The sequence below is a fragment of the Galeopterus variegatus genome, unplaced genomic scaffold (genome assembly GCF_000696425.1).
Source record: "Galeopterus variegatus unplaced genomic scaffold, G_variegatus-3.0.2 Scaffold46, whole genome shotgun sequence".
Classification (NCBI taxonomy): Eukaryota; Metazoa; Chordata; class Mammalia; order Dermoptera; family Cynocephalidae; genus Galeopterus; species Galeopterus variegatus.
This window is the reverse complement of record NW_007726157.1, coordinates 1,107,547-1,122,061: the sequence shown is the minus strand read 5'-3', so window position 1 is coordinate 1,122,061 and position 14,515 is coordinate 1,107,547. Positions and strand designations below refer to the sequence as shown.

At 40.7% G+C, this 14,515-nt stretch overlaps 1 protein-coding gene across 1 annotated transcript in view; it reads left to right on the top strand.

Annotated features, from left to right (window-relative positions):
* SAMD9 (sterile alpha motif domain containing 9) overlaps nucleotides 1–14,307 on the top strand; it is an 18,786-nt gene extending 4,479 nt beyond the window's left edge. Inside the window, exon 2 of the mRNA XM_008572306.1 lies at nucleotides 9,135–14,307. Within this exon, the coding sequence (XP_008570528.1) occupies nucleotides 9,143–13,909 (4,767 nt within the window). The 5' untranslated portion in view covers nucleotides 9,135–9,142 and the 3' untranslated portion in view covers nucleotides 13,910–14,307. The remainder of the gene's footprint in view (nucleotides 1–9,134) is intronic.
* The last annotated feature ends 208 nt before the right edge of the window (nucleotides 14,308–14,515 follow it).

Sequence of the window (14,515 nt, the reverse complement as noted above, 5' to 3'; positions counted from 1 at the left end):
GAGCCGGTCTGCATGCGGGATCCGAACCCTCGGACGGGAGCGCCGCCGCGCTTCCCAAGCGGCGCACTATCCAGTGCGCCACCGGGCCGGCCCCATCTCAATCATTTTTAAGTGTACAGTTCAGTAGTGTTAAATATATTCACCTTGTTTTGCAACAGATATCCGGAACTGTTTCATTTTGCAAAACTGAAAGTCTATTCCCATTAAACAACTTCTCATTTTCCCCTCCCCCCACCCCCTCGTAACTATTATATTTTCCATTTCTATGAATTTGACTACTTCAGATACCTCATATAAGTGGAATCATACAGCATTTGTCTTTTTTGTGTGATCATCCACTTAGCATAATTTCTTCAAGTTTCACTCATGTAGTACCATTACCATGTGACAGGATTTCCCTCCTTTTTTTCTTTTCTTTTTTTTTTTGGACAGCTGGCCAGTGTAGGCATCTGAACCCTTGACACTGTGCTCTAACCAACTGAGCCTACTAGCCAGTTCATCCTTCATTTTTAAGACTGAATATGAGTAATATTCGTGTGTGTGTGTGTGTGTGTGTGTGTGTGTGTGTGTGTGTGTGTACACCACATTTTCTTTATCCATTCATTGGTTGATGAACATTTGGGTTGCGTCCATCTCTTAGCTATTGTGAATAATACTGCTATGAACATGGGATGGATATGCAAATATATATTTGTGATCCTGCTTTCAATTCTTTTGTACATATACACAAAAGTGGGATTGCTGGATCATATGGTAGTTTCTTATAGTTGTAATTTTTTGAGGAACTGCCATACTGCTTTCCATAAAGGTTGCGCCATTTTACATTCCCACCAACAGTGAACAGGGGTTCCAACTTCTCCATGTACTCACCAACACATGTTATTTTAAGTTTTTTTAATAGTAGTCATAGTGGGTATGAGATGATATATTGTTGTAGTTTTTGATTTGCATTTCTCTAATGATTAATAATGTTAAATATCTTTTCATTTGCTTGTTGGCCATTTGTATATTATCTTTAGAGAAATGTCTATTCAAGTCTTTCGCTCATTTTTAATTTAGTTATTTGGGTTTTTTGTGGTTGCTGAGTTGTAGTAGTACTTTATATATTCTGGATATTAACCCCTTATCAGACATATGATTTGCAAATATATTCTCCCATCCCATAGGTTGCCTTTTCACCCTGTTGATTGTGCCCTTTTTAAGTTTGATATAGTCCCAGAAAAAGGGCTTAGCTTTAAATATTACCACACCTAAAGCAATTTTTTCTCTTTGTTTCTTTTAGTAATTTTGCCTATAGAGATTAAGAAGCTCAAATTTGAAATAGACTGGAGAGGGGGAAAAAATGAGGCCAACTTACTAAAAAGAAACTTTATATAATCCAGTTTTAAAAAGGTATTAAATCTTCTAGATTTCCAATTGTAGGAGGGTTGTAAGGGAGATAAATTCTCCATCAATTTTATATATTTTTGCCTGTTTTGTATTAATATAGTTGTAAGGTATGTTCCTTATTCATTTTATGTGCATAAGGAGTTATATAACCAAAAAAATAATAGTTTAAACCTTGGACCATGGCTCTGGCATCTTCATGTCTGGAAGGGAAAGTAAATCCTAACCTTCAGTTTGTATCAGCCTCTGGAAGACAATATTCCTGTGTATCATTTCACGAAAGTAGGACTACATAATCTGTCTACCATCATTCCCCAGGTTATCTCCTCTGTTAATTTAATTTCTTCCATGATGGATGAAGGTTTAGTTCATTGGAATGGTTCACATTTTTGGATCATACTTATAGCTGACCATTACTGCTTGGATTTGTTTTTTCTAACCATTGCTATATTTCTGTAGCCTAGATGGCCATTAATTTTCCAGACAGAAGTCTGCCAATTTGCAGATCAAATAGTTATGCCATTTGTTATTGCCCAGGAATCAGCTGTTATCATTTATTACATGAATAATTATTTTTGATACAATAGTAGCCTCCAATTTCACTACCCAGCAAGCTGTCTCAGATGTCCTGGAACAGAATAGGTCACATACTAAATTAAGATACTCAAAACACATGTTTATTAAATCAAGAAAAATGCACAACTAAAAAAAGAGGTGGGTAACACACTTTGGATAAGGTACAAGAAGGGTAAACAGATCTCATTATCTAAGTTATGCAAGTTTAAATATCCTCTCTCTCCCTCTCTGCTGTATAGCCATTCTCTAGTGATAGTATAATTTTGAGAATCAGAGTTGAGGTCTGTCCAAAGGAGCTCAGAAAGTAAAAGAGCCTCTGGGTGAGTGATGTACACTTGCTGTAATCAGAGAGGTGCAGAGGGGTAAGTGTACCTGACCACAGCTACAGGTCATTAGTTAGCCTAATAAGCTATTCTGGATTTTATGTATGTGTCTTGAGTAGAGGACATATATGATCAGAATGGGCATCACCAATGGGTGACCCAATTAAGACCTCAAAAATATGAAGTGCTTCATACGTGTCACAAGAACATTTAATGTCTCCTTGGCCCTTTTATTTCTTTTTAACCATGCTTAACGCTCACATGCTCTATTTACTTTACCTATGTCCATCTAACATGTTTCACAAACTACTTGCTTCTATACAAGGGTACTTCAAAAAGTTCATGGAAAGATAGAATTAAAAAATAATATGAATCTTTCCATGAACTTTCTGAAGACCCCTCATATGTAGTTTCATATATCCTCTTTTTTCCCTCTTTTCTCTTTCAGAATTGGATATTCTTAAATAATATAGCAAACACACATTATAGCAAACAGCCATTAATAAGGATGAAATATCTCTACATATACTGACTGAAGTCATCCCCAAGATATACTTAGCAAATAGAGCAAAGTGAAGGGAACTGTGAATCGTGAGCTACCATCCATAAGGGGGGTGCTTATGGATTTGTATGAGGGGCCTTCAAAAATGCCATGGAAGGAATCATACTATATTTTAATTCTATTTTTCCATGAACTTTTTGAAGTACCCTCATATTTGGTAGTATTTCTCTGGAATGATAAAGAAGAAACTGGCAATAATAATTTTCTTTGAGGAGATAATTAGGTGGATAGCTCTATTAGTCAGGATCCTCCAGAGAGACAGAATCAATCGGATACGTTATAAACATAGGAGAAAGGATTTATTAGGGGAATTAGCTCATGCGATTGTGAAGTCCCATAACAGGCCATCTGTAAACTGGATACAAGTGTGGTTCAGTCCAAGTCCAAAGGCCCCCAAACCAGGGAAGCTGATGGTGTCCCTGGTATGAGTCCTGGAAACCAAAAGCTGAAGAGTCTTGAGCTCTGATGTCCATGGACAGGAGAGAAGAGTGTATCCAAGCTGCAGCAGGTAGAGAGAGAGATTCACTTTTTTCTCCATTTTTGTTCTCTCCTGGCCCCCAGCGGATTGGATGGTTTCTGCCTGTATTGAGGGCAGATCTTTCCCACCAAGTCCACTCAGGCTCTCATACTAATCTCTTCTGGAAACACCCTCATGGACACACCTAAAATGATAGTTTTATCAGGTTTCTCAGCATTCTTTCATCTAACCAAGTTGATGCCTAAAATTAACCTTCACAAATCCACACCTTGTTGACTTCGTGTCCGTACTTATCTCCTTAAATCATACTTAATCTTCAGATGGGACAACAATGTAATAGGTCTGCTTAACATGATGCAACTATCCTGTGTACAACGAAAAACGTATTAATCCCTTTCCCAGAAGAGAAGGTAAAGTCCTTAGATGACAGTTACTCTTCTCCTGATATCTCATGACTTAAATGCAAATACTGTGATGTTAAGTTATCAACATTTATTTTATTTATTTATTTATTTTTCCTTTTTGTCTTTTTTCGTGACCGGCAACGGATCGCAACCCTCAGTGTCGCACCTGTACTGGACCGGGACCGGCAACGGGATCGCAACCCTCGGCGTCGCGCCCGCACCTCGCTCAGCCAGTGAGCGGGAACCAGTCTGTATGTGGGATCCAAACCCTCGGCGGGAGCGCCGCCACACTCCCAAGCGGCGCACTGTAGCAGTGTGCCACCGGGCCGGCCCCAAGTTATCAACATTTAAATGATGATATAAAATCAACAAGTCTGGGCCGGCCCGGTGGCGCACTGCTCCCGCCGAGGGTTTGGATCCCACATACAGACTGGTTCCCGCTCACTGGCTGAGCGAGGTGCGGGCGCGACGCCGAGGGTTGCGATCCCGTTGCCGGTCCCGGTCCGGTACGGGCGTGACACTGAGGGTTGCGATCCGTTGCCGGACATGAAAAAAGACAAAAAGGAAAAAAAAAAAATCAACAAGTCTCATGGTACATGGTAAAGAAAAGGGGAACAAAAACAAAGATAATTGCTTAATATATGTACAGTATATATACACAGAGATATTATTAACACAATAGGGAAGACAATTACAATCCTTGTTTCTATAATTGGTCATGTGGTCAAAGCTGGTATTTATAACTACCTTCTTCTATAGCCCATTATGTAGTCCCTTTGCCTTCAGCAAGTACCTCAGCTCGTCATGATTCTTTACCTGGCAGAGTGACCCAAACCTTCATCCCTGAAGAGTCTGGGCCATTTGTAGTCTTGTCTGGATTTAGTTGTTGTAATTTTCCACTGACCCTAATCACAGAGCTTGGTAGTATTAAGAGATGCCCTAAGTAGTCTCCTATATTCCAGACATAATCTTCCTTACCTCCATTGTAAACTAGTAGTCCAACTTTCACTTGGTAGTCTGGGTCAATCACCCAGCCAACACTGTAACTTCTTTCTCAGCCTGTTGACTCAGAGGCATGAGGAGCCCAAAGTGGCCTTAACATCCAGTTCAGTGGGACCATTTTTGTGTCTCCTGATGGAAGCATTCCTCCCTCTGGAACCAAGACCTCTAGACCAACAGAGCATAAAGTCACAGGGACGGGAAGCAAATATTTTGCTAATGGGACACTAGGGGTAATGGTGAATGGTACCACTTCCATTTCCACCCCTTGATTCCTGGACCAGTGAATTCTGGTTATGGGATAAACAGTACCATATAGTGGGTGCTGATTTGGAGCATGCATACAGCCTTCTGGAGAACCATGCCCCAGCCCTGGAGGATATTGCCACCTAGCTGGTACTGTAATTATGACTTCAAAAGACCATTCCACCATTCTATCAGGCAAGCTGCTTCAGGATGATGGGGAACATAGTAAGACCAGTGAATTCCATGAGCATGAGCCCATTGCCACACTTCTTTAGCTGTGAAGTGAGTTCTTTGGTCGGAAATAATGCTGTGTGAAATACCATGATGGTGAATACGGCATTCCATGAGTCCATGGATGGTAGTTTTGGCAGAAACATTTCATGCCAGGAAGGCAAATCCATATGCAGTCTATAGTGTCTATTCCAGTAAGGACAGAAGGCTGCCCCTTCCATGATGGAAGTGGTCCAATGTAATCAACCTGCCACCAGGTGGCTGGCTGATCACCCCAAGGAATGTTGCCATATCGGGGGCTCAGTGTTGGTCTCTGACGCTGGCAGATTGGGCACTCAGTGGTTCCCGTAGCCAGGTAAGCCTTTGTGAGTGGAAGTCCATGCTGCTGAGCCCATGCATAACATACATTCCTGCCACCATGGCCACTTTGCTCATGAGCCCACTGGATCATGACAGGAGAAAGAGAAAAGTGGCTGGAGAAAGAGGCTGACTAGTATCCACAGAACTGGTCATCCTGTCCACCTGATTATTAAAGTCCTCCTCTGCTGAGGTCACCCTTTGATGGGCATTCACATGGGAAACAAAATATGGGAAACAAATATCTTCACATCCTTTTCCCACTCAGAGAGGTCTATACACATTCCTCTTCCCCAAATTTCCTTCTCACCAATTTTCCAATCATGTTCCTTTCAAGTCCCTGTCCATCCAGCAAACCATTGGCTACAGTCCACAAATCAGTATATAATCACACATCTGGCTATTTCTTCTTCCAAGCAAAGTGCACAGCCAGGTGCACTGCCTGAAGTTCTGCCCACTGAGATTTCCCTCACCAGTGTCCTTCAGGGATGTCCCAGAAAGGGATGCAATGGTGCAGCTGTCCACTTTCGGGTGGTGACTGTATAACATGTAGAACCATCTGTAAACCAGGCCCTAGTCTTCTCTTCCTCTGTAAACTGATCATAGGGAGCTCCCCATGCGGCCATAGGTGCAGGCTGGGGGAGAAAAGGCAGTATAGCAGAAGTAGGAACCACAGGCATTTGGGCCACTTCTTCATGTAACTTACTTGTGCCTTCAAGACCTGCTCAGGCCCAGTCACATATATACCATTTCCATTTGATGATCGAGTGCTGCCAGGCACACCCAAACTTACGGTTTGCTGGGTCAGATAACACCCAGTTCATGGTGGGCAGCTCAGGTCACATGGTAATTTGGTGGCCCATAGTCAAGCATACAGTTTCTACTAAGGTCCAGTAGCAGGCTAAGAGCTGTTTTTCAAAAGCAGAGTAGTTATCTGTGGGTGATGGCTGGGTCTTGCTCCAAAATCCTAAAGGTCTCTGCTCTGATGCTCCTACAGGGGCCTGCCAAAGGCTCCAAACAGCATCCCTATCTGCCACTGACACCTCAAGGACCACTGGGCCTGCTGGGTCATATGGCCCAAGGGGAAGAGCAGCTCGCACAGCAGCCTGAACCTGTTGCAGAGCCTTCTGTTCTGGGCTCCACTCAAAACTAGCAGCCTTTCAGGTCACTTGGTAGATGAGCTGGAGTAAAAACCTCAACGAGGAACATGTTGCTTCAAAATCCAAATAGGCCCACTAGGCATTATGCCTCTTTCTTGTTTGTAGGAGGGGCCTGATGCACCAACTTATCCTCCACCTAAGTAGGGATATCTCGACATGCCCCACACCACTGAACCGCTAGAAATTTAACTGAGGTAGGAGGCCTCTGAATTTTAGTCAGATTTATTTCCCATCCTCTGACATGCAAATGTCTTACCAATAAGTCCATAGTAGTTGCTACTTTATGCTCACTAGGTCCAATCAGCATAATGTCTTCAATGTACTGGACCAGTGCAATGTCTTATGGAAGGGAAAGGGGATCAAGATCCTTGCAAACTAAATTGTGACATAGGGCTGGAGAGCTGATATCCCCTGAGGTAACATGGAGAAGTGGGGTGTTGCTTATAACAAATACTTGAAAATGTGGAAGCAACTTTGGAATGAGTGTTAGGCAAAGGTTGGAGGAGTTTGGAGGACTCAGAAGAAGACAAAAAGCGAAAGAGGGAAAGTTTGGAACATTATGGAGACTGGTTAAATGGTGGTGACCAGAATTCTTATGGAAATATGGACTATAAAGATCATTCTAAGGAGGTCTCAGAAATGAGGAGCTTATTGGAAACTGGGACAAAGATCACCCTTGCTACAAACTTGCAAGGAACTTGGGGGCATTCTGTTCATGCCCAAAAGTTTTATCAAATGAGGAACTTCAAAGTGCTAATCCAGGGTATTTGGCAGAAGAAATTTCAAAGGAGCAAAGCACTCAGGAAGTTTCATGGCCACTTGCAACAGCCTGCATTGTGTTATGGTGGCAGAGGCATGATGTAAAGCCAGAAGCAGAGTGTAAAGGGAAGCAGAGCATAAAGATTTTAAACATATGCAGCCTCACCATGTGGTAGAGAAGCAGAGAGCATTTTTAGGAGAAAAATTCAATGGCACGGCCCAGTGACTGTTTGTTAAGGAGATTAATACAGAAGAAAGGGATTTGGGGTTTGGGGGAGGTCTTTATTAATTTTATTATTTTTTTACATTCTATGAAGTTGTTGCAGAGCAGTTAGAAGGGAGGGTGAGGGGGAAGGGGAAGGAAATGGGATGGAAGAAGGAAGAAGAAGGAGGGTGGGATTGAGGCTTGAAGCACCCCCTTCATTCCCACAGGGAAGACCAGGGAGCTTCTGGCAGTGGCTTGGTCATTGCTGGGCTGGGTGCAGATGTCAGGGGGGTGTGGCAAAAGCCCTCAGCCCCCCACTGCCCCAGCTTGGGGCACAGAAGAAAGGGATTTTGAAGAGAAGGGAGAAAACACCTTGAAAGCATTTCAGAGGCTTCCTCTTCCATTATGGGCCCAGGGGCCTAGGAAGAGAGAGGGGAAAGGCCTGAGGCTCCCTCCACGTGCTCCCTGCCCAGGGCCACCTCAGGAAGCTGCTTCCTGCCCCAGCACCCTGGCTGCTTTGGCTTCTCCAGCTGTGGCTCAATTGGTCACAGGTAGGGCTGGATCTGCAACTTTGGAAAATACAAGCAAGAAGTCTTGGTGGCATCCACATAGTGTTAAGTATGCAGGCTCACAGAATGCCAGAGCTGGGGAGGCTCCCAAGCCTCAAAGAATGTATAGAAAAGCCTGGGGGCCCAGGAAGAGATCTGTCACAAGGGCAGATTCACCACATAGAACCTTTGCTAGAGCGATGAGGGGGAATGTGAGGTTGGAGTTGCAGCAGAAAAACCCCATTCCTGGTACCAAAATCTGTATTAGTCAGAGTTCTCCAGAGAGACAGAATCAATAGGATATGTTATAAACATAGGAGAGGGGATTTATTAGTGGAATTAGCTCTTTGGTGTTAGTGGTTGTGAAGACCCACAATTGGCTGTCTGCAAACTGGATACCAGTTGTGTGGCTCAGTCCAAGTCCAAAGGCCCCAAAACCAGGGAAGCCAATGCTGTCCTTGGTATAAGTCCTGGAACCCAACAGCTGAAGAGTCTGAAGCTCTGATGTTCACAGACAGGAGAGAAGAATGTATCCCAGCTCCAGTGGATAGAGAGAAAGATTTACCTTTTCCTCCATTTTTTGTTCTCTCCAGATCCCCAGTGGATTTGATGGTTCCCCCCCACACCCCCATATCAAAGGCAGATCTTTCCCACCCAGTCACTCAAGCTGTCATGCTAATCTCTTCTGGAACACTCTCCTGGACACACCTAAAAAGATAGCTTTACCAGGTTTCTTGACATTCTTTAATCTGATCAAGTTGTTGCCTGGAATTAACCTTCACAATATCCTTCTGAACTTTTTAAATTTTATAACAGATGCATGTATTACCTCTTGAAAATTGATTGTTTTAAAAATATATTTATAAAAATACTAAATTGTATTTCTTTTTCTATATTCAGGTATCAGAATGGCAGAGTCGCTGAACCTTCCAGAAAATACGGATGATTGGACAAAGGAGGATGTTAATCGGTGGTTAGAAAGTCATAAGATTGACCAAAAACACAGGGAAATCTTGACTACACAAGATGTGAATGGAGCAATCTTGAAATGGTTAAATAAAAAACATCTTGTTGATATGGGCATAACACATGGCCCAGCTATCCAAATAGAGGAACTATTCAAACAATTGCAGAAAACATCCTCTGAAGATCTTACTCAGACACCTAAAAGGAAAAAAGGCAGTAAAAATGTTCCTAAAAAACAGACTGTGATGCAAGAGGAAACTAGAGAAACTTCAATGCAAAAACAGAAGAATAAAGAGAATTCAGATATGGCTAATGCACCTACAATGAATACAGTTCCTAAAGGTTCTGAGTCACTAAAAAATAAGCTCACCGACGATGAAATAGATAACAAAAAGGAAAAGCAGCCATCCATAGAACTGACATGTGTTTCATACCCTTTTGATGAATTCAGTAATCCATATCGTTACAAAATGCATTTTTGTCTACAGCCTGAAACAGGACCACGCAATCTCATTGATCCAATACATGAATTCAAAGCCTTCACAAATACAGAAACAGCCACAGAAGAGGATATTAAGATGAAATTTAGCAATGAAGTTTTTCGATTTGCTGCAGCTTGTATGAATTCACGTACCAATGGCACCATTCATTTTGGAGTCAAAGACAAACCCCATGGAAAAATAGTTGGCACAAAAGTCATCAATGTCACTAAAGATGCCCTCATTAGCCACTTCAATCTGATGATACATCAGTATTTTGAAGACCATCAGGTCCAACAAGCAAAGAAGTGCATTCGAGAGCCAAGATTTGTGGAAGTGTTACTGCCAAATAGTACTTTATCTGACAGATGTGTTATTGAAGTAGATGTCATTCCTCAATACTCTGAATGTAAACATGATTATTTCCAGGTTAAAATGCAAAATTACAACAACAAAACATGGGAACAAAGTTCAAAAGTCTCAGTCTTTGTGCGAGATGGGGCCAGCACAAAGGACCTCATGAAAAATAAAGTTGATTTCAGAGCATTTAAATTAGATTTAAAAACACTAGCAGAGTCTAGGAAAGAAGCAGAAGAAAAATGCAGAGTAAAAACAAATAAAAAGGAAAGTGAGGGACCAAAGCTGGTGAAACTGTTGACAGGAAATCAGGATTTGTTGGATAATTCATACTATGACTGGTACATTCTTGTAACAAATAAATGCCACCCAAATCAAAAAAAACACTTAGACTTCTTAAAGGAAATTAAATGGTTTGCTGTGTTGGAGTTCGATCCTGAATCTGGGAGCAATGGAGTAGTCAAAGCTTACAAAGAAAGTCGAGTAGCAAACCTTCACTCTCCAAGTCTGTATGTGGAAGGGAAAACCACACCAAATGAGAAGATTTCTAGTCTGAATCTTTACCAGCAACCCAGCTGGATTTTCTGCAATGGCAGGTTAGACCTTGACAGTGAAAAATATAAACCCTTAGATCCAAGTTCCTGGCAAAGAGAACGAGCTTCTGAAGTCAGGAAACTGATTTCATTTCTTACACATGAAGACATAATGCCAAGAGGGAAGTTTTTGGTGGTGTTTCTATTACTCTCCTCCGTGGATGACCCAAGAGACCCCCTCATTGAGACTTTCTGTGCTTTCTACCAAGATCTCAAAGGAATGGAAAATATACTGTGTATTTGTGTGCATTCACACATATGTCAGGGATGGAAAGATCTACTTGAAGCAAGATTAACAAAACAGCAAGATGAATTATCAAAACAATGTATTTCTACTTTAAGTCTTGAAGAGATAAATGGCACTATCCTTAAACTAAAATCTGTGACTCAATCTGTAAAGAGATTTTTGCCATCTGTTGGCTCATCTACTGTCCTTTTGAAAAAGGAAGAAGATATCATGACTTCTCTGGAAATTCTCTGTGAAAATGAATGTGAAGGTACACTCTTAGAGAAGGACAAAAATAAATTCCTTGAATTTAAGGCATCAAAAGAGGAAGACTTCTATCGAGGTGGCAAAGTATCATGGTGGAACTTCTACTTTTCTTCTGAAAACTATTCTTCACCTTTTGTCAAAAGGGATAAATATGAAAGACTTGAAGAAATGATTCAAGACTGGGCAGATTCTTCTAAACCAATATGTGCCAAAATTATCCATCTGTACCATCATCCAGGCTGTGGGGGGACTACCTTGGCTATGCATATTCTCTGGGAACTAAGGAAGAAATTCAGATGCGCTGTGCTGAAAAACAAGACAGTGGATTTTTCTGAAATTGGAGAACAGGTGACCAATTTGATCACCTATGGAACAACGAACCATCAGGAATACTTACCTGTATTGCTCCTTGTTGATGATTTTGAAGAACAAGATAACGTCTATCTTCTGCAGGCCTCTATTCAAACAGCTGTAGCTAAAAAATACATTCGATATGAGAAGACTCTAGTGATCATCCTAAATTGCATGAGATCACAGAATCCTGAAAAAAATGCAATGATCCCAGACAGTATTGCGGTGATACACCAACTATCTCCCAAAGAACAGAGAGCTTTTGAGCTTAAGCTGAAAGAAATCAAAGAACAGCACAAAAACTTTGAAGATTTTTATTCTTTCATGATCATGAAAACCAATTTTAATAAACAGTACATAGAAAATGTGGTCAGGAATATCCTGAAAGGGCAGAATATTTCTACAAAGGAAGCAAAGTTCTTTTCTTTTCTGGCTCTTCTTAATTCATATGTGCCCGATACCACCATTTCACTATCCCAGTGTGAAAAGTTCTTAGGAATTGGAAACAAGACAGCTTACTGGGGAAGAGAAAAACTTGAAGACAAAATGGGCACCTACTCTACAATTCTGATAAAAACAGAGGTCACGGAATGCGGGAAGTACAGTGGAGTGCGCATCATTCACCCTTTGATTGCAATTCTCTCACTGGAAGAATTGAAGAAAAGCTATCACTTGGATAAAAGTCAAATTATGCTGGATATGCTAACAGAAAATTTGTTCTATGATTCTGGTATAGGAAAAAGCAAATTTTTCCAAGATATGCAAACACTGCTGCTCACGAGACAGCGTGATGGATATGAAGGTGAAACAGCAACTTGGTTTTCCCCATTTATTGAAGCATTACATAAAGATGAAGGAAATGCAGCAGTTAAAGCTGTACTGCTTGAAGGTATCCGTCGATTCAACCCAAATGCATTCATTTGCCAAGCTTTGGCAAGACATTTCTACATTAAAGAGAAGGACTTTAGCAATGCTCTAAATTGGGCAAAACAAGCAAAAAAGATAGAACCTGACAATTCTTATATTTCAGATACACTGGGTCAAGTCTACAAAAGCAAAATAAGATGGTGGATAGAGGATAATGGAAGAAACAGGAGCATTTCAGTTGATGATCTAACTGGTCTTCTGGATTTAGCAGTACATGCCTCAAATGCATTCAAAGAATCGCAACAGCAAAGTGAAGACAGACAATATGAAGGGCAGGAAAGGCTGTGTCAGAAGTCCAAAAGGAGATATGATACTTACAATATAGCTGGTTATCAAGGGGAGATAGAAGTTGGACTCTACACAATCCAGATTCTCCAGCTCATTCCTTTTTTTGACAATAAAAATGAACTATCAAAAAAAGATATGGTCAATTTCCTATCAGGAAGTAATGATATTCCAGGGGATCCAAACAACGAATTTAAATTAGCCCTCAAGAACTTTATTCCTTATCTAACTAATTTGCAACATTCTTTGAAAAAGTCTTTTGATTTTTTTGATGATTACTTTGTCCTTCTAAAACCCAGGAACAACATTAAGCAAAACGAAGAGACTAAAACTCGGAGGAAGGTGGCTGGATATTTTAAAAAGTATGTAGATACATTTGTTTCCTTAGAAGAATCACAAAACATAGATTTTGGATCAAAGCTCAGTTTGCCACTTGAAGTAGAGAAGTATCGGAAAAGCCTAATAGCTTTAAAAGCAGACAAGTTTTCTGGGCTCTTGGAATACCTTGTCAAAAGTCAAGAAGATGCTGTAAGCACTGTGGAAGATATAGTGAACAAGTATACTTTCCTCTTTGAACAATGCTCTGTCAGAATTCAGCCAAAAGAAAAGCAAAATTTCATCCTGGCCAACATCGTTCTCTCCTGTATTAAACCTGCCTCCAAATTAGTGAAGCCAATTAAAAAACTGAAAGATCAGCTTCGAGAAGTCTTGCAACCAATAGGACTGACTAGTCGATTTTCAGAACCTTATTTCCTAGCTTCCCTCTTATTCTGGCCAGAAAACCGTCAACTAGATCAAGATTCTAAACAAATGGAAAAGTATGCTCAATCACTGGAAAATTCTTTCAGAGGGCAATATAAGCATATGCATCGTACAAAGCAACCAATTGCATATTTCTTTCTCGGAAAAGGTAACAATATGAACAGACTGGTTCACAAAGGAAAAATTGATCAATGTTTTGGAAAGACACCTGATATTAATTCCTTGTGGCAAAGTGGACATGTATGGAAGAACGAAAAAGTCCGAAACCTTTTGCTTCGTTTACATGGGCGAGCTGAAAATAATTGTTTGTATATAGAATATGGAATCAATGAAAAAATCACAATACCCATCACACCCACTTTCTTGGGTCAACTTAGAAGTGGCAGAAGCATAGAAAAAGTGTCTTTTTACCTGGGATTTTCCATTGGAGGCCCACTTGCTTATGACATTGAAATTGCTTAAGAGCCTGATCTTCTCCCTCGAGGAATGTGGTCTTGGTACCACCTAATTTTTTTTTTAGATCCAAGACCTATACTTTAAACTGGCAAATTTATTTATATAGCCCCTGGCTTTTCAGCCCAGTACATACGAAATTTAATTTCCTCTTAAGCATAAGTCCTACCAAGATGGTGATGAAGAAAGAAAGAGTAAAAGATGTGGAAAGTAGCAAATCTCTTCTTTGGTTTGGATAACATAACACCATCAAAAACAAAATAATAGGGAGCTATGGATGAAATTAGGAGATGGAGCTATGGATAGAATTGGGTGAGATAATGATACTATGGTTATGTTTTTAAAAGAGTGTTTGTCTTTTAGAGAAACATACTAAAGTATTTGTGAATAAATGATATGATCTAGGATTTGCTTCAAAGTAATTTGGTGTATGGAGTACAGGGGTGGTAAAGAAAAAAAAAAAGTAGATAGGCAGTATAATTGAACAAGATTGGGCCTGAGTTAACAACTGCTGCACAATGGGTACATGGAGTTCACTATACTCTTCTCTCCCCTTTGACTGTGCTTTTGAAATTTTCTGTTATAAAACATCTATAAAACAAAAACAAACAAAGA